Source organism: Typopeltis vanoorti, chromosome 8, assembly GCF_054136105.1.
Source record: "Typopeltis vanoorti isolate ZY-2024b chromosome 8, IOZ_Tvanoo_1.0, whole genome shotgun sequence".
Lineage (NCBI taxonomy): Eukaryota > Metazoa > Arthropoda > Arachnida > Uropygi > Thelyphonidae > Typopeltis > Typopeltis vanoorti.
Window position 1 is genome coordinate 134197526 of NC_143556.1, and position 22796 is coordinate 134220321.

General features: G+C 36.9%; 1 protein-coding gene across 1 annotated transcript in view; it reads left to right on the forward strand.

Moving 5' to 3' along the window:
• Positions 1-22796, forward strand: part of Ocrl (Oculocerebrorenal syndrome of Lowe) — a 537079-nt gene that overhangs the window by 474854 nt on the left and 39429 nt on the right. Inside the window, exon 24 of the mRNA XM_090396332.1 lies at positions 13521-13648. Within this exon, the coding sequence (XP_090252458.1) occupies positions 13521-13648 (128 nt within the window). The remainder of the gene's footprint in view (positions 1-13520; positions 13649-22796) is intronic.

Genomic DNA, 22796 nt, shown 5'->3' on the forward strand with positions numbered 1-22796 from the left:
CGTCGTTGCTGTTTAAATTTGGTCTGTGTAGTAGGGCTTCAGAACTTTCTTTATATAAACGTTCATATTTATATAAAGATCTATGTAAAAGTTTAGATTTTTCCCAATGGATCCTATGGCATGGATTTTCAATTCTGTGTTGAGAGAGGCCAGATTTCTGAGGTTTAAAAAGACGATGTGGTCTTGATGTTCCGAGATGCGTTTCTTAACAGACCTACCTGTCTCCAAAGTAAGACAATTTACATGAGCATGGAATCTCATAAACGCCAGGTAACATCAAAGGTGAGAGTTTGTCCTTAGGAGAAGGTAACAAGTTGTAAATTTGGTTGATAGGTTTGTAAGTAGTGGCAAAATTGTATTTCTTCATAACCAGAAAGACGTTCGGAGATGCCTTTGACATAAGGTATGGGAATCCTATGGACTTCTTCTTGTCTGGTTTGATGTATGGGAAAGTGACTGATGATTTTTTGAGTTGTTTTAGGATTATATCCATTTAGGATGGCTGTATTTTTGATTACTTCTAATTCTTGGTTTAGAGATTCTTCAGAGGAGCAGTATTTGTGTGCTCTGGAAACTAGTGATTTAATAATGCCTGATTTCTGAGATGGATGATGAGCAGAAGGCATGTGAATGTAGCGACCTGAGAATGTAGGCTTGTGAAAGACAGACGTGGCGATGGAACCGTCTTCTTTTCTTTGAATGTGTAAATCCAAAAAGGAGATACCCCTGTGGAGATTCTTTTTCTAATGCAAAGTTGATGCGATGATGAAGAAGGTTAATTTTATCTAGAAACGGTTCTAATTCATAAGTTAAAGGGAGATGGTATATCCCTATTTATTTTATAGCCGCGTACGAAACTCGGATCGAAATCCATAGAGTTTCATGCTGAAAAAACTATCGTTGAGCCCAAGTTTAAGTAATCACTTGGGTAGTACAACACCAGGGTAACTCCAAGCAAAGGTGGAGTTGAGAGAGGTATATGTAAGTTCTGTTCACTTAAAAACCTTGATATTCCAGGTCTTCCTACTCGCTGATGAGACCTCAAAAAAGGTTGAAACTGGTCTGGGTAGTGACCTCTTCTCATAATGTAAAACAGTATATATACATCTCTTAGGAGCTGTGCTTTACATTATGAGAGAATATTAATGTTAGTGATGGAGCTTGCTCCACCTTTGCTTGGAGTTGCCCTGGTGTTGTACTACCCAAGTGATTACTTACACTTGGGCTCGCCGATAGTTGTTTCGGCATGAAACTCTATGGATTTGATGGATTTCGATCCGAGTTTCGTACCTGGCTATAAAATAAAACGGGATATACCATCTCCCTTTAACTTAACTTATGTTGCCAGTAAAATAGCCTTTTGGCTTATTATTGTAGTTCTAATTCATGTTTGGATGATCCCAGACTGCAAATACTTTGTCGACATATCTTAACCAAATTTTTGGTTTGGGCTCAAAAGTGAATATTTTTTCTTCAGGGTGTTCTAGAAACAAGTTTGCTAGGTTTGGTGATAAAGGAGATCCCATTGCTGTTCCTTCTTCTTGTTTGTAAATTTGACCTTTCCAGGTGAAGTAACCTGATGCAATAACAAACTTGAACAATTCAACTATATCAGATGGAAATTTTTGAGTTAGTAATTCTATTGTTTCTTTATGGGGAATGTTTGTGAAGAGGGAGACAATTTCGAAGCTGATTAACAAGTCAGTTTTTGACAGTTGAATGTCTTTCATTTTTGTGTGAAACTCTGTAGAATTTTTGATTGAAGAGACTGAGTGGCCTATGTGAGAATGGAGAAGGTTAGATAAGAATCTTGATAACTTGTAAGTTGGACTGTTAATATAGTCTACGATGGGTCTGAGTGGAACATTAGTTTTGTGTATCTTAGGTAAGCCATAAATTCTAGGTGGTCTGGCATGGTATTTATTAAGTTTTTCGATTGTTTCTTCATCTAATGATGATTATGATCCTATAAAACGTCAACTCAGAAAATTAAATAAGCTACTTAATGAAACTTCCTCCTTAGATGAAGAAACAATCAAAAAAACTTAAGACATACCATGCCAGACCTAGAATTTATGGCTTACCTAAGCTTCACAAAATGTTCTACTCAGACCCGTCGTAGACTGTATTAGCAGTCCAACTTACAAGTTATCAAGATTCTTATCTAACCTTCTCCGTTCTCACATAGGCCACTCAGTCTCTTCAATCAAAAATTCTACAGCGTTTCACACAAAAATGAAAGACATTCAACTGTCAAAAACTGACTTGTTAATCAGCTTCGACATTGTCTCCCTCTTCACGAACATTCCCCATAAAGAAACAATAGAATTACTAACTCAAAAATTTCCGTCTAATATAGTTGAATTGTTCAAGTTTGTTATTGCATCAGGTTACTTCACCTAGAAAGATCAAATTTACAAGCAAGAAGAAGGAACAGCAATGGGATCTCCTTTATCACTAAACCTAGCAAATGTGTTTCTAGAACACCTTGAAGAAAAAATATTCACTTTTGAACCAAACCAAAAATTTGGTTAAGATATGTCGACGACATATTTGCAGTCTGGGATCATCCCGAACACGAATTACAACTGTTTCTAGATAAAATTAACCTTCTTCATCATTGCATCAACTTTACATTAGAAAAAGAATCTCCACAGGGTATCTCCTTTTTGGATTTACACATTCAAAGAAAAGAAGACGGTTCCACCATTGCCACGTCTGTCTTTCGCAAGCCTACATTCACAATTCTTCTGCTCAACTTCCATCTCAGAAATCAGGCATTATTAAATCACTAGTTTCCAGAGCACACAAATTCTGCTCCTCTGAAGAATCTCTAAACCAAGAATTAGAAGTAATCAAAAATACAGCCATCCTAAATGGATATAATCCTAAAACAACTCAAAAAATCATCGGTCTCTTTCCCACACATCAAACCAGACAAGAAGTCCTTAGGATTCCCATACCTTATGCCAAAGGCATCTCCGAATGCCTTTCTAAAATTATGAAGAAATACAATTTTGCCACTACTTACAAACCTATCAACCAAATTTACAACTTGTTACCTTCTCCTAAGGACAAACTCTCACCTTTGATGTTGCCTGGCGTTTATGAGCTTTCATGCAAATTGTCTTACTTTGGACAGACAGGCAGGTCTGTTCAGAAATGCATCTCGGAACATCAAGACCACATTCATCTTTTTAAACCTCAGAAATCTGGCCTCTCTCAACATGGAATTGAAAATCCATGCCATAGGATCCATTGGGAAAAGTCTAAACTTTTACATAGATCTTTATATAAACATGAACGTTTATATAAAGAAAGTTCTGAAGCCCTATTACACAAACCAAATTTAAACCGCAACGACGTTCTTACTATCTCTAAAGTATGGGAAATTGTCATACAAAAATGTGTAAAATAATTATTATTAGTTTGTTTTTTGTATTTTACTTCTGTAACACGTTACGCACGTTTAATGAGATTCTATTGTAATCATGCGCCCTAACTGCACGTTATTCCTGTTATTGTTTAAACTACTGTACTGATGATGTCCTAAGATACTAAGGATGAAATATTTACAAGTAAATAATTTTCACTGTCGTTAATATGTGTGTTTCTTTTAATTAAAATGTAATTTTTCTTGCTTTTCTGTTCACAAAATCGTCGATGACAATGTCATCGACGATTTTGTCTATTTCATTGCTCGGTTGCTGTTTTATAGACAGTATGGCAAGATTTCTTAAACGCCAGAAAAAGTGCCACCCGGGGCGAATCTTTTCCCCCCTCGTCCCCTCTCCCCAGCTACACCTCTGTAACTTGGTGGTTTGTAGAATTCTTTTAGGCATTTTACTGGTCCTTGTGCTTAGAAAGGTTGAGAAACGCTGTATTAGACTATTTGTATATAGAGTTCATCATCATCATCATGCTTGTCAAAGATTTAGACTTAGAGTGGCCTGTTCCAGCCTTAGAAGTCATCATTGAATCTCTTAAGAGGTTTTCTGGTTTTCTTTTCCCTAATGGTTTGTAATTACCAAGGCTTGCTTTGGTAAACTTCCTGTTTTTGTTATTTCAACATGTTCTCCATTTATGTTTATATTTTTTTATTTTTTCTATTACTGATTATTGGTTTAATTCTTTCATAATTTCTTCATTTGTTTTGTGATTGAATAGAGTATAATTTTCAGTTTTTCTCATAAACTTAATTTCAGCTGTTATTAATCTTTATCTTTTTGTTTTATTGTCCAGATTTCACTTCCATACAATAGTACTGATAGGACTAATATATTGTATACTTTTAGTCTGGTTTGTTTTTGTACTAGGTTAGGTTTAAATATAGAGTTAATTACATCTGTTATTTTTAAATATTTCACAATTTTTAGGTTTATGTCTTTTTCATTTTCATATGTAATCGTACATCCTAGGTAGTTAAATGAATTCACCTGTTCTAAAATCTTGTTATCTATTGCTGTTTTAGTTGTTACTGGCTCTTGTTCCTTTAAAGGCCATCGTTTTTGATTTTTCTGTTAATATTATCATTCCATAATCTTTGGCTATCTTATTTAAATTTAAAATACCTTTCTGTAAGTTATCTTCAGAATTTGTAATTATTTGGTCATCAGCAAAAAGGAGTGTTTAAGTTCACAGGAGGAGAAAGTTTAATGCCTTGATGGAAATTTTTATTCCATTTCATTATTATTTTATTTAGATAAATATTAAGAAGAGTTGCTGAAAGGGTACATCCCTGTCGGACCCCTTAGTTTATCTCTCTTGGATATGATAGTTCATAATTAAATCTTATTTGTATTTGATTATTTTCATACATACTTATGGTAGCTTTTAGAATATTATTTGGTATTTGTCTTTCTTTTAATATATTAAATAGAATATTTCTTTTAACTTTATCAAATGCTTTTTCAAAGTCAATAAATATGATGTGTTTCTAAATTGTATTCTCTTCTTTTCTCTGTTATTAATTTTAGGCAAAAGGCTAGGTCTGCACATGATCGTCCTTTTCTAAATTCATTTTTTATTTTTAAAATAAAGTTTTCAGAATATTTTATTAGTTTATTATTTAAAATTCTGCTATATATTTTATAACAGGATTTTAGAATACTTATACCTGTATAAGGGGTGCTTAAGGGTCAAAGCTGTATAACTGAGAGGAGACCTCCACATAGCCTTTAAAGGAATGCGGAGAACCGACCAGGGCTTCTGACCTAATGTCCAATCCTCACCTTCTCGTGGTGCACCCTGTTGGGTATCTACTTTGATACTGAACGAACGAGGTTGGGCTGGCAATTTGGGATTTAGCCGACCAAATTGTATTCTTATTGGTTAAACCAAAATAAAAAATGATGGTACAACATGACAAAATTTCATGCCGGCTGGGGCGTCGCCCGGTTAAACAAGGCCCCCGTTGTTTTCGCCAGGGAACCAGGGCGAACAGCGAAAAGTCAGCTACTGGAACAAATCTGAAAACAAACCCCAACTCAACATCACCAGAGTTAAAGATCGGTACTATCAACGTAAGAAGCCTGAATGGCAAAGAAATGGAGCTAGCTGAGGAATTAGATAAGTACCAGATTGACATAATATGGGTGACTGAAACAAAAAAGAAAAACTGGTGAGATCTTTCTGAGCAATAAATACAAAATGTTATATTCAGGCAATAACAATCAAGGAAAAGAAGGAGTAGCCATAGTATTCAACACAAAATACGAGGCTAATCTTCTTGAATGGCAGTCAGTCTCAAGTAGAGTAATGTGGGCAAATATGAGAATGGGGAACTGGACAATGAGACTTATTTGTGCCTATGGTCCCACAGAAGGTTCTACTAAGGTAGAAGTGGAGGAATTTTTTGAGGCTTTAGAAAAAGCAACTGACACAATGAAAAAGGAAAAGTTGGTCCTTGTTGGGATCTAAATAGTAGAGTAGGAAATGATTGTGAGACATACAAAAATATTTTGGGAAAATTTGGAGAAAAGAGCAAAGCTAATAATAATGGCAAATATCTGTTGGATTTCTGCTCAGGATATGGACTGGTTATTACTAACACCATGTTCCAACATAAAAATGTGCACAAATTCACATGGAGAGAAGAGGCTAGGAATAAGAAAAGTCTCATTGACTATGTTATTGTTGATAGTGATGTTTTCTCCCTGGTGCAGGACACCAGAGTGTACAGAGGATTTGAAATTGGAAGTGATCACTATTTAGTTTTGAGCAGGATAAAATTGAATTTCATATTGAAAAGAATAACATGTAAGAAAGTTTTAAAGCGAATAAAAGTTGAGCAGCTCTCAGATGTAAACTGTAGACTAAAATACAGAAATATTACTGAAAAGAAAATGAAAGAGTTTGAGAACAGGAATCAAACCTTGGAGATTCAGTGGCAAACTCTGAAGGAAACATTGATTGATTCTGCCAGAGAGGCATGTGGTGAGGTTGTGTGCAAAGATAAAAAAATCAGAACTCCCTGGTGGACACAGGAAGTTAAAGAGGCAGTGAAGGAAAAGAAGAAAGCATATCAAAAGTTCCTGGCAAATAAGTCAGCTTTTACTCTTACAGAATACAGAGACAAATGTAAGAAAGCTAAACAGTGTGTAAAACTAGCTAAACAAAACTCATGGGAGGACTTTGGCAAGAATATAGAAAATAAATATCAAGAAGGTGGCAAAATATTCTGGAGGTTGTTGAGGAAGCTTAGGAATGGAGGAAAGAGTGCTGTAAAAGGAATTAGAGATGATACAGGTGAAATGAAAACAGGAGAAAAAGATATCCTTGAAGTATGGAGTAATTACTTTGAAAAACTGCTAAATGAAACAAGCAGTGATGACAGCACAGTGATAAAAAACACTGACCAGGCATGCAGTCAGGAATACATATCCATACTTGAAGTAGAAAAAGCCATCAAAGGCTTGAAATGTGGAAAGGCAGCGGGAGTAGATGATATTCGACCAGAAATGCTGAAGTATGGTGGTATAAGAGTCTTACAGTGGCTGCACTGCATAGTTCAGAAAGCCTGGACAGAGGGACGAATTCCCGATGATTGGAGTAGAGCTCTCATAGTACCCATATATAAAAAGGGAAATAAAACTGAATGTGAGAATTACAGAGGTATTTCCCTACTGAGTGTTCCTGGCAAGATCTATGCAAGTATACTTGAGAAACGGTTGAGAAGAATTGTGGAAGAAAAGCTTGGTGAAGAACAAGCTGGATTCAGGCCAAATAGAGGCTGTCAGGATCAGATCTTCACTTTATGACAAATAGTCGAGAAAGCATGGGAATATAACAAAGATCTGTATTTAAGTTTTGTCGATTTGGAAAAGGCATATGACAAGGTGCCAAGAGAGAAGCTATTCAATACGCTGCAGTTATATGGTGTCAATGGGGCATTATATCAAGCAATACTTAGTCTTTATTTGAGTTGTGAATCAGCAGTTAGAATTGAAGGGAGTACAGGAAGATGGTTTAATGTTAAATCTGGTGTGAGACAAGGATGTACATTATCCCCTCTGTTATTCATTATCTATATGGATCACATTATGAAGGAATGTGGTATTAAACCTGATATCAAAATTGGAGATATTAATGTCAGCTCTTTGCTTTATGCGGATGATGTTATACTTCTAAATAAATCCGCTACAAGTCTGCAAGATTCTCTGACTAAATTGAATAGCTGTTGTAATAGATATGGTATGAAGGTCAGCAATAAAAAGACAAAGACAATGAAAATAGGCAGAATCATTGAAAATGTCAACTGTGTTGTGAATGGAGAACCTGTGGAACAAGTAAAACATTTCAGCTACTTAGGCACAATTTTTACTGAAGATGGTAAACTAAATATAGAAATAGATAACAGAATCAGCAAAGCTGGTATCGTGGGAAGTCAATTGAATAAATTCATATGGAATAAGAAAGAAATTAGTCGGAACACTAAATTAGCTGTATACAAGACTGTGTTCAAACCAATTTTAACTTATGGATCTGAGAGCTGGGTCAGAAGTAAAACACTTGACCAAAGACTAGAGACCGCAGATATGAGAGTCCTGAGAAAGATTAGAGGCGTGATCAGATGGCATCAATGGCAATATCATATTAAAAATGAGGATATTAGGAAAGAACTTGACATTGTCAGCATCCAGGAATGTGTTAGCAGAGCTAATCTCAGATGGTATGGTCACTTAAATAGAATGGGAGAGGAAAGATTAGCAAAACAAGTGTTCTCTGCCAGGTTGGCAGGAAAACGACCCAGAGGAAGACCAAGATATAGATGGATTGATACGGTACAAAGTGCCTTAGACGATAGAAATATAAGATCTGATAATGTTGGAGTCTTGACAAGTAACAGACTGATTTGGAGGAAAATTGTAGATAGGAAGTTAGTAACGATGTAATTTTTTCATGTAGTACTGTCATATCCTGTACACCCCTTGAGGGTACATGGCAGGAATTTGATGATGATACCTGTATAATTTTTAGGGTCATCTCTACTACCTTTTTTTAAAGACAGGGATGACTATTGCTTTTTTCCATTCTGTTGGTGGGTTACTTTTTGAATAGATTTTATTTAAAAACAGTAGGAGTCTTTCTTTGAACCTTATTCCTGCTTATTTATATAATTCTGAACCTAACTTATCTTCGCCAGCTAATTTTCCATTTCTTGTTTCTTTCAGGCAGATTTCTAATTCTTCTTAGTTATTTCCTTTTCATATTCATTAAATGTTTGCCAGTTATCTTTTTTAAAATATTTATCTGTCCACAATTTTGTATAGAAATTTAGAAATTTTTCTAATTTCAATTTGCTGTTTAATTTTACATTTTCTTTAGTATCTATACTTAAATATTTAAAACTCTTATATACATTGGGTCTTATTTTATATAAATCATGTTCTAAATTAGAAACAAATTTGTTCCATGATTCTCTATGTGTTTTTCTGACTTCTCTTTTAGCTGTGGCTCTTATTCTTTTATGTTCTATTTATTACATTACATTAGCCAGGTGCTATCAGCCCAGGGGGCTTTTGGCCTCAAGCACCACATGTCGCCACTGTGCATGGTCCTCTGCAATTGTCCGCCACGTTCTGGTCTCCAGCCCAACAGCCTGCAGGTCTTCCTTCTCCTGATCCGCCGATCTCCTTCTCGGTATCCCTGGTGGCCTCCCTGATCGGGGTCGGGCCTCCCACACTTGTATCACAGTCCTTTTGCGACCCATGTGGTACATGTGCCCCAGCCACTGAAGACGCTGGGCTCACAGCTCCATCAAGACATCTGCTGAGTTCTATAAAGCATGTATGGCAGCATTGGACCGCCTCCTCCAGACTCCATCTGCCATGACCTCTCCATAGATATGTTGTAGCATCTTGTTCTTGAATACTCTCAGGTGATCGGCTTTTCTCGCCATGAGAGTCCATGCTTCAGCACCGTATAGGAGAACTGGCCTGATAAAAGTCTGGTATAGTTTCACCTTTGTAGTCCAAGACAGCAAGCACGAGTTTAAAAGGGGATGCACCTGATAATAGGCCACATTCGCAGCATTTACCCGACTCTGGACATCTCGCCGTGAGAGTCCACGCTTCAGCACCGTATAGGAGAACTGGCCTGATCAAAGTCTTGTATAGTTTCACCTTTGTAGTCCAAGACAGCAAGCACGAGTTTAAAAGGGGATGCACCTGTTAATAGGCCACATTCGCAGCATTTACCCGACTCTGGACATCAGCCTCAACTTTGTTGTCTTTAGTCACGAAAGAATCCAAGTACCTAAATACCTTCATCCTCTCAAACTGTGCAGCTCCCTCTGGATCTTGAGCAGCATGGCGACTCATAAAAAGGTATTTTGTCTTCTCGGCGTTTATCTTCAGACCAACGTCTTCTGCAGCTTCCTCAATAGCAGTAACCAATGCCACTGCATCGTCCCGTTGATGTGCCATGACGTTCAGGTTGTCCACATAGCCAAGAATCCTAACTTGCACTCCCATGTCGGCTCCACCTGCCACTTGCTGTGTGTTTGTAATTACTTTTTCCACCACTAGATTGAAGAGAATCGGAGAAAGCCCATCACCCTGCTTCACACCGGCCTGTACTTGAAACGGGTCCGATCACCTTTTGCTTTCACTGTTGCTCTCGAACCAGCTACGCACACCTGCACCATTTTTCGGAGTTTTCAAGGAATTCCCAGCTCTTCTAACCCCTGCCATATTTTTGGGCGTATTATTGAGTCATAGGCTTTTGAAAAGTCTATGAAAATATTATGAACTTCCCAGTTATATTCCCAGCACTTTTCAAAAACTTGGCACAGCATGATGAGTTGGTCTATTGTAGAACGGTTTCTCCTGAAGCCCATCTGTAGTCACCAAGGCACTCTTCTGCATATAGTGTGATGCACATTAGCATGATGTTAGACAGCACTTTGTAGCCAGTCGACAGCAGTGATATGCCCCTATAGTTGCCGCATCGAGCCTTATCTTCTTATATACTGGGACGATCAGCGACTTCTTCCACTCGTCCGGCAGCCGTTCTTCTCACCAGATCATCAAGATGAGCCAGTGCAGCTGCTCCAGCAGGACGACCCCACCATTCTTCAGGTGCTCTGCCGGTATGCAGTCCACTCCTGGAGCCTTATTATTTTTCAGCATGCGGATAGCATTCTATTTATATAGGGTTATATAAACTAATTTGGAGGAAAATTGCTGATAGGAGATTAATAATAATGTAAACCTAATCATGTAGCCCTGTTATGATAGCCTGTACTCTTTGAGATTTGAGGATACACATCAAGAAATTAATGATGGTATATGGAGGTAGGTAACTTCACATGAAAGTGCCATAGTGTCATCCCATTAATAGTATCCCATTAAGCATAGCACACTTCCTTTTTAGGCACATGTACATGCACACTTCCCATAACAAATGGAAAGAGTCACTACCTTGATCAGTTATATCCTTTATCGAGGTCTTACTGTCAGAGGTAGACTCATGGAGATACTTAAAACGAAATCAATGGTAGAAGTTGTTTCTATATATGAGGAGGAGAATCAAGAAATTATATTCTTGTTTTTCATCCCTTACTGAAGCTTGAGTATGTTCAGTAACGTCACAATAGGCTAAGTGTATATGGAGACAGATGACTTTTTGTTGTTCTAGTATCCCATAATGCATAACATATTTCCTTATCAGTAGTGTATATTGCCATGTGTTATGGGAAGGATCACTACTCATACTGGCTTGACCCTTTGTTGAGGTCTCACAATGGGAGCTAGACCCATGGAGAAGCTGAGAGAGCTAAATCTGTGGTAGGTAGAAGTCATATAATAAACTTAGTTTAATCCTTTATCCAAGTGTGAGCAAACAAAGTTTGCGCCTGAAGTATCTTCAGGACTGAGGCAACTCGTGGTAAAGGTGGACCAAGCTCTCATCACTCCTTTTCTTAGTATCTTCCATAATGCAAAGCACATCTCCTTGCAGACATGTATTATTATTGAGTCAAAAGACTCATCATGGGAGGTCCTTCCTAGGAAACAAAAGTCTATCAAGACTCATCATGGGAGGTTCCTCCTAGGAAACACAAAGTCTATCATACCACTCCTTTAACTCATTGACCATTCTCGCTCTCACCACTCTATCAGGCAATGCTTTCCATGGTTCAACCACCTTCCATGCATAGAAACCACTCCTCATCCTCTTGCTGACAGTTTCCTTTCATAACTTCCAGGGATGCGTTAAACGAAGGGCCACTACCCAGACCGGCTTCGACCTTTATTGAGGTCTTGTCAGTAGGAGCTAGACCCTGAGGTGGTGCTACCAAGGTGAAAGCAATGGAGAAGTCATCTTTACCACAAATTGCCTCAGTCCTGAAGATACTTCAGGCGAAAACTTTGTTTGCTTACACTTGGATAAAGGATTGAACTAAATTTATTATAGTCTAGCCAAGTTGAAAAAAACTTCCAACATCTTTCTCTAAATCCAGAGTAATTTAATAATAAGGTGAGACACCTTTTGGCAACTCGTATAGGTAAAGATGACTTCCCCATTGCTTCTACCTTGGTAGCACCACCTCTAGGTCTGGCTCCCACTAATGAGACCTCAATAAAGGTCAAAACCTGTTTGTTGCCCCTTCCCTTAATGCATAGCATTATACATGTCTGCAAGGAGATGTGCTTCACATTATGGGAGATACTAAGACAAGGAGTGATGAGAGAGCTTGGTCCACCTTTACCACAAGTTGCCTCAGTCTTGAAGATACTTCAGGCACAAACTTTGTTTGCTTACACTTGGATAAAGGATTAAACTAAATTTATTATCGCCTAACCAAGTGGGAAAAAACTTCCACCAGGTAGAAGTCATATCTAGAACAGTTCCTAGAATTTCCTCACAATTTCTCCACAGTCGTGATACCATTTTCTTAGTTGTATTTGACAAATATGAATTATACTGTTGATTTAGCTCTCGGTATCCCCATAGCTCTAACTCTCAGTGGTGAGAACTCAATGAAGGCTGAGCCAATTTGAGCAGTAATCCATCTCATAATACATGGCAATATACACTTCTGAACATGAAATATGTTGTGCATGATGTGATACTAGGACAATTTGATGTTAACGTTATCTGCCTTATTATACACTTTCCTTATCATGATGTTACTTAATGCATGTTTGGGTAAAGGATAAAATCAGTAATATAATTTTTTTCTTTTAGGCTTACACGGTGATCCAAATACATTTTAGAAAATTATGGAGAAAACTACCGTGTTTGAGTAAAACTTTAGTTTAATCTAAACCAAAATCCACATTCGATGTTTCGACCTTTATATCAAGGTCATCTTCTGGAGCATACATACTATATACAGAGAAACAAGCTGCACAATCTACATGGTTTATTAAAGTTACTGACCAACCTTTACAACAATTATTGGTCTGACCTCTGGTGAAAAAAATGTAGATTGTATTGCTGCTTGTTTCTCTGTATATAGTATATATGCTCCAGAAGATGACCTTGATATATTAAACTAAAGTTTTACTCAAACATGGTAGTTGTCGCCATAATTTTCTAAAAATGTAATAATATAATTTCTTGTTAAAGTTTGTATTTGTTATAGCTCTGATAAAAAAAAGAAAAAAAAAATCTGTGAACTGGACAAGTAATAGGTCAATTTGAGAGAAAGTTGTTAATTGGAAACTAGTCATGAAACTTGATTGTGTTAGACTATCATATTATCATTGTGTTATATTATCATTTGTCTATATATCTTGAGGATATATACCAGAAAATGATGATAACTTGTCATGTCATATAACTGTTCTTGGAATTGTCACTCATAATTCTAAGTTTAAAATTTTTGGCTGCACTTCTCTGTTAAACATAGTTCACAAAAATACATCCTTGATATGGTGTCAGATCTTTATGTGAAATGATGTATAAGAAAATGCTATCATATTTTGCCCAGATAATTTTAAAAGAATTTTAACAGCATTTTTTTTTTTTTTGAATTCAGTGTTATTTAATTGTTCCTTAATATGTGCCCATAGATTGCAACATACATTCAGTAGCAGAGGCTTTTTTGATATTTTTAGAAGCTTTAGTTGAGCCTGTTATTCCATATGCATGCTACCAGAAGTGCATTGATTGTTCCCATAATTTTATGCTTAGCAAACAGGTATGTGAGTTTGATTTTATATAATGTAAAATAATTATATAATTAACAAACATTACTGATAACCTGAGGTGCTCATAGAAACGTTCTTTTGCCAATGCCTAACTGGTAACTTACGTAATAAATACTTACCAGACAACACTTGATGGCAATGATAATTTGCTTCCAATATTTTGTTGTGGTTCGCTTAGATCAGCAATCTGTGAGACATTAATACCTTTAACAGTGTTCTGCATATCATGGAGTAATTCATGTTAATCCATGAACACTACAAAGTTGTCTGATCTTGATGGCATCTCTCCTATTGTATGCAAATGCTGTGCTCCAGAATTAACACCTGTCCTCTATCATCTCTTCAATCTTCTTTCTCAGCTGTCACCTATCCCATCAATTGGAAACTAGCATGTATCCAACCCATTCCAAAAAAAGAGAGTACAAAAGCCTGCCAACCAGTTTGCATCAATTCAATCCTCATGAAAATAATGTAGAAAGTTATCGATGGTCAACTTCTTCACTACCTAGAATCTCTCCAGTAAATCAGCAACCACAAGTATGGATTCTACCAATCCAGATCCACTTCTGACATCTTTGTGCCTTCCATGGCACACATTCACTGGTGAGTGAATGTGTGCCATGGAAGGGTTTGGAGAAATGTGTACTGTTGCTCTTGTCATTTCCAGGACTTTCGATTGTGTTTGGCATCAAGGTCTGCTTCACAAACTGCCTTCATTCGTTTTACACCCTCTGTAACTGGATGGCCAGCTTCCTCTCTGGTCATTCACTTCATGACATGGTGGATAGCACCCTCTCTTTGTGCTTTACCACCATGGCAGGGATACCTCGGGCTCCGTTCTTTCACCTACTCTCTTTCTCTTATACATATCCATAACTTTGCCTACAATAGCAGTCTTCATTCACCTTCTTTTTTGACAAACCATGTAGTTCCTAGACATCCCTTACATCAAGATCACTTGCAACCAGTGCCTTCTGATCTTCATAGCATCCTTCAGTAGGGCAAGGATAACCTAGTGACCTTCAATACTGCCAAAATGCATTCCTTCCTTTTCCTCTCACAAAAAAGGATCTCAGCTCACCTTCCTCAATAAAACTCATAACACCAGACAGGATGAACTAACTCTCCCTGGACTGACATTTACCTCTGATCTCTCTTGGTACAAACACATCATATCAGTAACTTCCTCAGCTTCTAAGAAACTAAACAATATTTTTTGATCAAGAAGATATTTTATGCCCACTCAGCTACTAACCCTATACAAATCCCAAATCTGCCCATTCTTAGAATGCTGTCAGGTGCACCACTCCAAATTCACACATTTGGTGTGGTGCACCTAAAGCATCCTTGAAAATTCTTGATGCTGTCCAGAGGAGAGCAATTCGGCTCATAGATAACCTTCCCTCACAGACACAGTGTTTCAGCTGTGTGTGTCTCTTCTACATGCACTTCCATGGTTACTGCTCCAGTGAATTGGCAAACATCATTTCTCCACTTGCTGTTAGGCTTATTAAAAAAACAAGAGCAGAGCTTTCCAACATTCTTTTACAGTACAACTGCAAACTGATCAAACCTGCTTCTCCTCTTCCTCATTTATTCCATCTGTCTGTCCTCTGGAACAGCCTTCTCCATGATGTTTCCCAACAATTTCAACTTACAGCTCTTTAAGAAGAATGTCATAGGTTTCAATAGGTTTCTTCTTTCTCAACCGTTATCTGCAGCTCAGAATGGCATTGATGTGCTATAGGTTCTTGTACTTCTCATGTGTGGGATAAATATATATAAAAAAATATAAGTTGTTGCCACTGTATATTGGGTTCCTTTTGAAAGCATCTTTTCAATCAGTTCAGTCCAACATCTTTTCAACCAATTCAGTCATCTTTATAATCAGTCCAACAATCAGTCAAGTAGCTTTCATTGATTGTTGGACTGGATCTATATTTTTTATATGTAGTAACAAAGTATCTCTCATTTTTGAGAAGCTGTATCATTAGTTTTTGGCAGTTATAATTATTAAGAATAGGGGAAGTCTGTTAATGACATTTGATACCTTTTGTAGATATGTGTTATCTATTTAGACTCAGGACCCAAACATATTTGACATGGTCTGAGATTTGACTTCACAAAATAGAAGTAAATACTGACCTATTTTGAAATGCATTAATGACTGGATACCCCCCCCTCCACACACACACACTCACTCACTCACTCACTATCAGAGTTCTTACTTTTACAGTATAGAGAAAACACACCTCCCACAAATATACTCTATGTACCATGTTTCCAGCTGGCCTAGTTGGTGGGTGGTGAGCATACCCGCTCCCTAACCAATAGGTTACAGGTTCAAATCCTGCCGCAAGCATTGATGTTTATGATTGTTTTTACCTTATGTATTGCTGTAACCTTTGATATGGTGCACTATGACCTTTGCTGTCCTTGTGCCATTAAAACAATAAATCATCATCACCACCATACTTCCATCATCCTTCAGATTGTACTGTTCTTATAACTCTAATTCAACATAACAATATCAATTCATCCTATTCAGTTGCTTGCAAAGGAATTAATGTTTCTCAAAAAAAATCAATTTCTGACTACTATTAACTGCATAAAATTAAAACTAACAAACAGCCATTTTTTTTTCCAACCTCATCACCAAATAAAAGTGCAAAAATAGTTATTAAGAAGCTGAAGAAATCTGTGCAAATCCTCAAGTGCTCTTTGAGTGACCTAGAAAACGTTCTCTTTCATATTTATATTTATATCAGCTGCAAGCAAATGCACACACCAATACCCATCTGTACCCACTGCACGTAGCAAGATAGCAGCAAGCAGCAACATTAGAGCACTTTTGGTATTGCTACCATTGGAAAACCAGCAACTAGTAATCAGACTAGTTGTCTATATATATATATGTATGTAGAAAGTATTTTACCTTGGGTATAATAAATGTTAAAGATACCAAGTTATTTTAAACCGGGTTTTACTCCATTTCCCAAGTAAGCAAACAGACAAACAAGTCAAGTTCGTGCATGCACATATTGGAAGTCTAGCTGATCCTCAAAGTACTGCAAGTCAAGGCATGGTAAAAGTAGAATAAGCTCTGATCACTATTCTTAATATTTACCCTTAATGCACAGCCCATCTCTTTGAGGAGATGTATGATGCTATGCATTAAAGGCAAGGGACCACTACCCAGACCAGTTTCGACCTTTATTGAGGTCTCATCAGTGGGAGCCAGGTTAGAAATACCAAGATTTTAGTAATACAGAGCTTATAAGTATTTTACCAGAACAAGTTACCATAAGGTGTTTTAACCTTATTAAATAAAAATCTCAGGATGAGATATAAATGTAGAAAGTATTTTACCTTCGGTATAATAAATGTTAAAGATACCAAGCTATTTTAAACCTAGTTTTACTCCAATTTACCAAGTAAGCAAACAGACAAACAAGTCACGTATTGCGAGTCTCGCTGACCCTCAAAGTAGTACAACTCATGGTAAAGGTAGAATAAGCTCTGATCACTATTCTTAATATTTACCCTTAATGCACAGCCCATCTCTTTGAGGAGATGCATGATGCTATGCATTAAAGGCAAGGGGCCACCCAGACCGGTTTCGACCTTTATTGAGGTCTCATCAGTGGGAGCCACGCTAGAAATACCAAGATTTTAGTAGTCTGGTAAAATACTTATAAGCTCTGTACCACTCTAAAAGTAAAAAACCCAGTTTCTAACACCCTTGCTAACCCCACTCTTGCCCAGCGTCCATAGATGTCCCCTAGTTCTCCCACCACCAATCCTGTTCTCAAAAATATCTTCTGAATTAATCCTATAGAAACCCTTTAGCAATTTGAATGTCTCAATCATATCTCCCCTTTTCTGCCTATCAACCAATTTCTGCAACCCACAAATCTTCAACCTGTTCTCATAAAGTTCATTCCATAGACCTGCTATCATCTTAGTCACTCACCTCTGGATCCTATCCACCTCCTCCCCATCAAGAAGGAACCGAGGTGACCAAATCTGGGCACAGTAGTCGAGATGAGGTCTTATCAAGGCTCAGTACAGAGGTACAATAACTTGCTTGTCTCTGCTCGTCAAAGTATTTTTCAACAACCAAATGAGTTGATGAGCTGATTTAGCCACTTTTGCCATGTGCCCCCAAAACTTCATCTCTCTATCCACCAACACTCCCAAGTACCTGGCCTCATCAATCTCCTGGAGTACAGTTCCCCCAATGTGGTATACTGCTGCTAATCTTTTCACCCCAAAATGCATAACCTTACATTTTGTCACATTAAATTGACATCCATTCTCCTTAGCCCAGAACTCCAATCTATCCAAGTCGTCCTGCAAGATTTTGACATCTTCTGCATTCACTATTACCCTACCCGACTTTGCATCATCAGTGAACAAATGAACTGTTCCTCTTAGATCCTTCCCTATATCGTTAATGAACAAATTAAACAGCAGTGGTCCAAGAACAGAACCCTGCCACACACCACTAGTCACAGGCTGCCTTTTGGACTCTACTCCTGAATACACTATTCTCTGATATCTCTCCATCAACCACCCACCTATCCATCTCACTAACCCTATATCCATTCTCATATGTTGCAGTTTATGGATTAGAATTCCATGTGGTATCCTGTCAAATGCCTTAGCCAGGTCCAGCAGTATCACTGTAAACCCATTACCCTTATCCAGTTCAGCCGTTACTGTGTTATAAAATTTGAGCAAGTTACTGAGGCATGATCTACCCTCTACAAAGCCATGCTGTCCCCCATACAGTATCTCATTTTCATCAATCCATTCCTGTATTTTTCCCTTGACTAATCATGAATGGATAACCCCTGAAATTCTAAATACTTCAGAAGAAAAAAGAGCAGCAAAGCATATAATAAATATAAAAAATACAGAAGAAAATAAACAACATTATAAGAATCTTAAACACAAAATTGATAAAATGTGCATATCTGCCAAAAATAACTGGTTGGAGGAAAAAGCAAAATTGTGTGAAGAAAATTGTGCTAATAAAAGAAATGATAATAATACAGTATACAAAATTATCAAAGAATTAACTAAGATCTATAAAGATAAACCATTAACAATGAAAGATAAAAACAATCTAGAAACTGGGTCAATACAAAATATTAAAATAATTTGAAAGGACTACTATCAAACATTGTTTCAAAAAGAACAGGAGGAGGAAAGTATAACAGAAAAGATGATATATGAAAAGGCATCACCCATAACTTCAGCAGAAATTATAAATGCAATAAATCAAATGAAACTTTCAAAAGCTAAGGGCAAAGATGAAATATCTATAGAACTATGGAAATAAGGTGGCAAGGAAACTATTAATTTCTTAATGAATTTATTTAATCAAATTCTTATACTGGAGTAATTCCAACTGACTGGAAAACAGGAATTATTAAAGCAGTTCACACAATAGGAGACAAAAGAATATGTGAAAATTATAGACCCATAACACACTTAAGTCATAATTATAAACTATTCATTCGAATTATACAAAAGAGAACACAGGTGCTTACAGAAAAAATCATAGAGGAAAACCAAGCAGGATTCAGGCCACATAGATCCACTATAGCCATATCTTCACCATTAATAATATAGCAAAAAAATATTCGGAATACAATCTGCCCATATACTGTTGTTTTATAGATTTTAAGCAAGCCTTTGATTCAGTTAATAGAAACAAATTGATCACTATCCTAAAAGACGTAAAAATGGATTCTGATATTTTAACATTTATTACAAATTATTATGGAGACACCAAAACTTTTGTTAAAATGAACAACATTGAAACCGAGGATTTCAGAGTCGAGAAAGGTGTAATGCAGGGACTCTCCTCAACTCTTTATCATCCGGATGATATCATTATTTTAGCAGATTGTAAACAACAACTTGAAAAAACTATTAATATTTTAAATGACTCTTGTAAAACTTATGGTATGAAAATAAATCATCTTAAAACAAAAATAATGAAGATAGGTAGAGAAGAAGAAAATATTTCTATAAATTTCGAAAATCACCTGTTGGAACAAGTTAATGAATATGTTTATCTTGGCAGTCTTATATCTAGTAACCTCAACAATATGGAAACAATAAAACACAGGCTAAACCTAGGTTTGACCAACATGAATAAACTAAACAAAATATGGAAAAATAAAAAAATCTCAACGAGTCTAAAATTAAAATTATATAAAACAATTATTATCCCAACAGCTACTAATGCTTCAAAAGCCTGGAGATTAACTCAACAACCAATCAAGAAAATTCAAGCATTTGAAATGAAATGCCGCAGAAAAATTAATAACACCCACTGGATGCAACACAAGACTAATGATCAAGTCAGAATAGATTTAAACTTCCCAGATAATATAATAGACACAATCATTAAGCATCAACTGAGATGGTTCAGTCGTATTCAGAGAATGACCCCTCATAGACTCCCATATTTAGCTCTGAATGGATATATAGGAAGAAAAAGACCTAGAGGCAGACCAAGAAGTACTTGGATAAAGTTGCTGAAAGAACATTCCCATCTACCCAGCTATAGAGTCATGATTGAGATGGCTAAAGATGACGATAAGTGGAGAACCTTTCTTCTTAGTTGACTCAACCCGTTATCAAGCGGATAAGATGATGATGATGATGATGATTCTTGTTTATTTGGATGATGTTTAGCATCTCAGATCTTCCTTGAACTTTCTTTCAAACCAGGTTTTGGTGCAATGTAGGGACTTGGTGCCTTTCCAGCTGATTCTGTGATAATGTTTGAAGTGGTTGGTCTGAAAAACCTCCTGCAAAATTAAAATTTTGCAGGAGGTTTCAAGGTTGAAGGTTAGTATTGTACTTATGTAGTGTGTTTTTTTTTTTTTCTGATATTCCCCTAATGTATGGTATGGCTATGGCATTCTTATAATCTTTTTTGCTTTTAATAGTATTATTGTGGAGGATCTTGTGAAATGTTTTTTTTTTTTTTTTTTTGTTTTACCCATTTTTTATAAATGTTTGGCGAGTAATTTCATATTCTTTGTTCAGCACCTGCTCACTGGAGCAAATTGTTAGAGCTCTATGTTTGAGGGTGCTGATTAACCCTAGCTTTTGTGTTGGAAGGTGGAATGAATTTTTATCTATGTATTGGCCTGTGTATGTAGCAACCAACCACCAATCGACCACACCCAAATTATTAACACCATCCAGCTACAACCTTAACAAAGGAGAACTCTCGCTTTTGAAAAAAGGCCTAAAGTGCATTATTGCACCAATGTCAGTAAACAAACTAGACCTTCATATACCACATTGAAAGAGGTCTAAAATCGCTCCCCTCCAATATAGCAGATAAAATACAGATGGAAACATCTTTTTCTAGAGCTTGTCCCACTTAAGTGGGGTTGCTGTTATTGATGAGTCTCCTCCACATCCCCCTGTCTTGGGCTGTCACCACATCCAAGTTCTTCATCCTCAAGTCTTCTTCTACCAGCTCCCTCCATCTCTTCTTTGGCCACCCACTCTCTCTCCTTCCTTGCACATCCATCTGTATGACCTTTCTTCCCACATATTCGTCCTCCCTCCTCATCACATGACCAAACCATCCCAGCCTTGCCTCCTGTATCGTCGCTCCTAGTTCGTAACTTTCACTGTTCCCCTGACATAGTCATTTCTTAGACAATCCTTTCTGGTCACACCACACATCCACCTAAGCATTCTCATCTCTGCTACCTCCATCCTGCTGATGTTATTTTTCCTCAGGGTCACAGTTTCCAGATGGAAACATCAAACATACTAAACTCTAATAAACAGGAAGGTTGCAACTTAACCGAGTAGAAAAATTAGCCTTTAAATCCCTAAAAAATAACCAAGACATCATTATTACCAAGGCAGATAAAGGCAGTCCTACTGTTGTTCTATGTAGCTACAGCTGTATTACAGATATTTATTAGTTGTTTCCTTAAACATACCATTTCTTAAACTCATCCATTCCATTCCATTCTTCTACCAGTAACTCCATGCAATAAACACTTGCATGGAGACCTATTACTCATCACTGTGTTTTGAAATTTCCAGAGATGGCCCTTTCCTTGTTTCATCCCCTCATTTAACCATATAAAAAAAATCTCCCCAGTCTCAATACAATAGTAATCTTTTAGCAGCTTAAATGTCTCAATCCTATCTTTCCCTGTACTTGTATCCACCAACCTCTGTAGTGTGCATGCCTTCAACATCATACAGTCCTAATGTCATTTTTGTTATCTGTCTCTGCAACCACTCCAAGGTTGTTTCATCCATTTCAAATCCCATTGACCAAATGTGAGCACAAAAATCCAGTGCAGTCTGATCAAAATTTCATACAGTGAAAAAAACCACCCTTTTATCTCTCATGGTCAGTGTCCTCCTCAGTATTGCAGCATTTCTCTAAGTTGTCTTTTTTTTTTTTAAAGATGTACATTGCATTTTTAATATGTACTCTGAAGTTCAGATTTCTATCTACAATCACCCCAAGATTCCTTGTTTCCTTCACTGTCTTCCAGTGTAACTCCACTAAGTTTGGGATCCACCCATGTGTGGATCCCAAACTCAAAACCTTACATTTAGTTGCATTAAACTCACAACTTCCTATTCATTTGCCCACTTTTTAGAGTATTCAAATCCTCTCGAAGAGCCAAAACATCAGCACTATTGCTAATAACCTTCCAAACTTCACATCATCTGAAAACAAATGAATATCTCCTTGTAGTCACATGAAAATATCATTGACATAAAGATTCAATAGTAATGGTCTCAGTACTGAACCCTGTGGAACTCCACTTGTAACTAACAATCCTACTACCTGATATTTTTCAATGTTGTACAACTCTCAGAGATCTGTCAGAAAGCATGTTACCAATCCAATCCACCAACCTGATATGCAAACCCATATGTTACAACTTGAAAACCAGCTTTCATCTGGCACCTTCTCAATGTTTGCAAAATCTTTACTAAATAATATTGTTCTCATCTGCCCAATTCTGTATTTGAGTTCTTACCAATTTCTCCATAATCTTAATAACCACATAAGAAATACAAAATACAAACAGGTCTGTAGTTTGATACATCCATTCTATCACT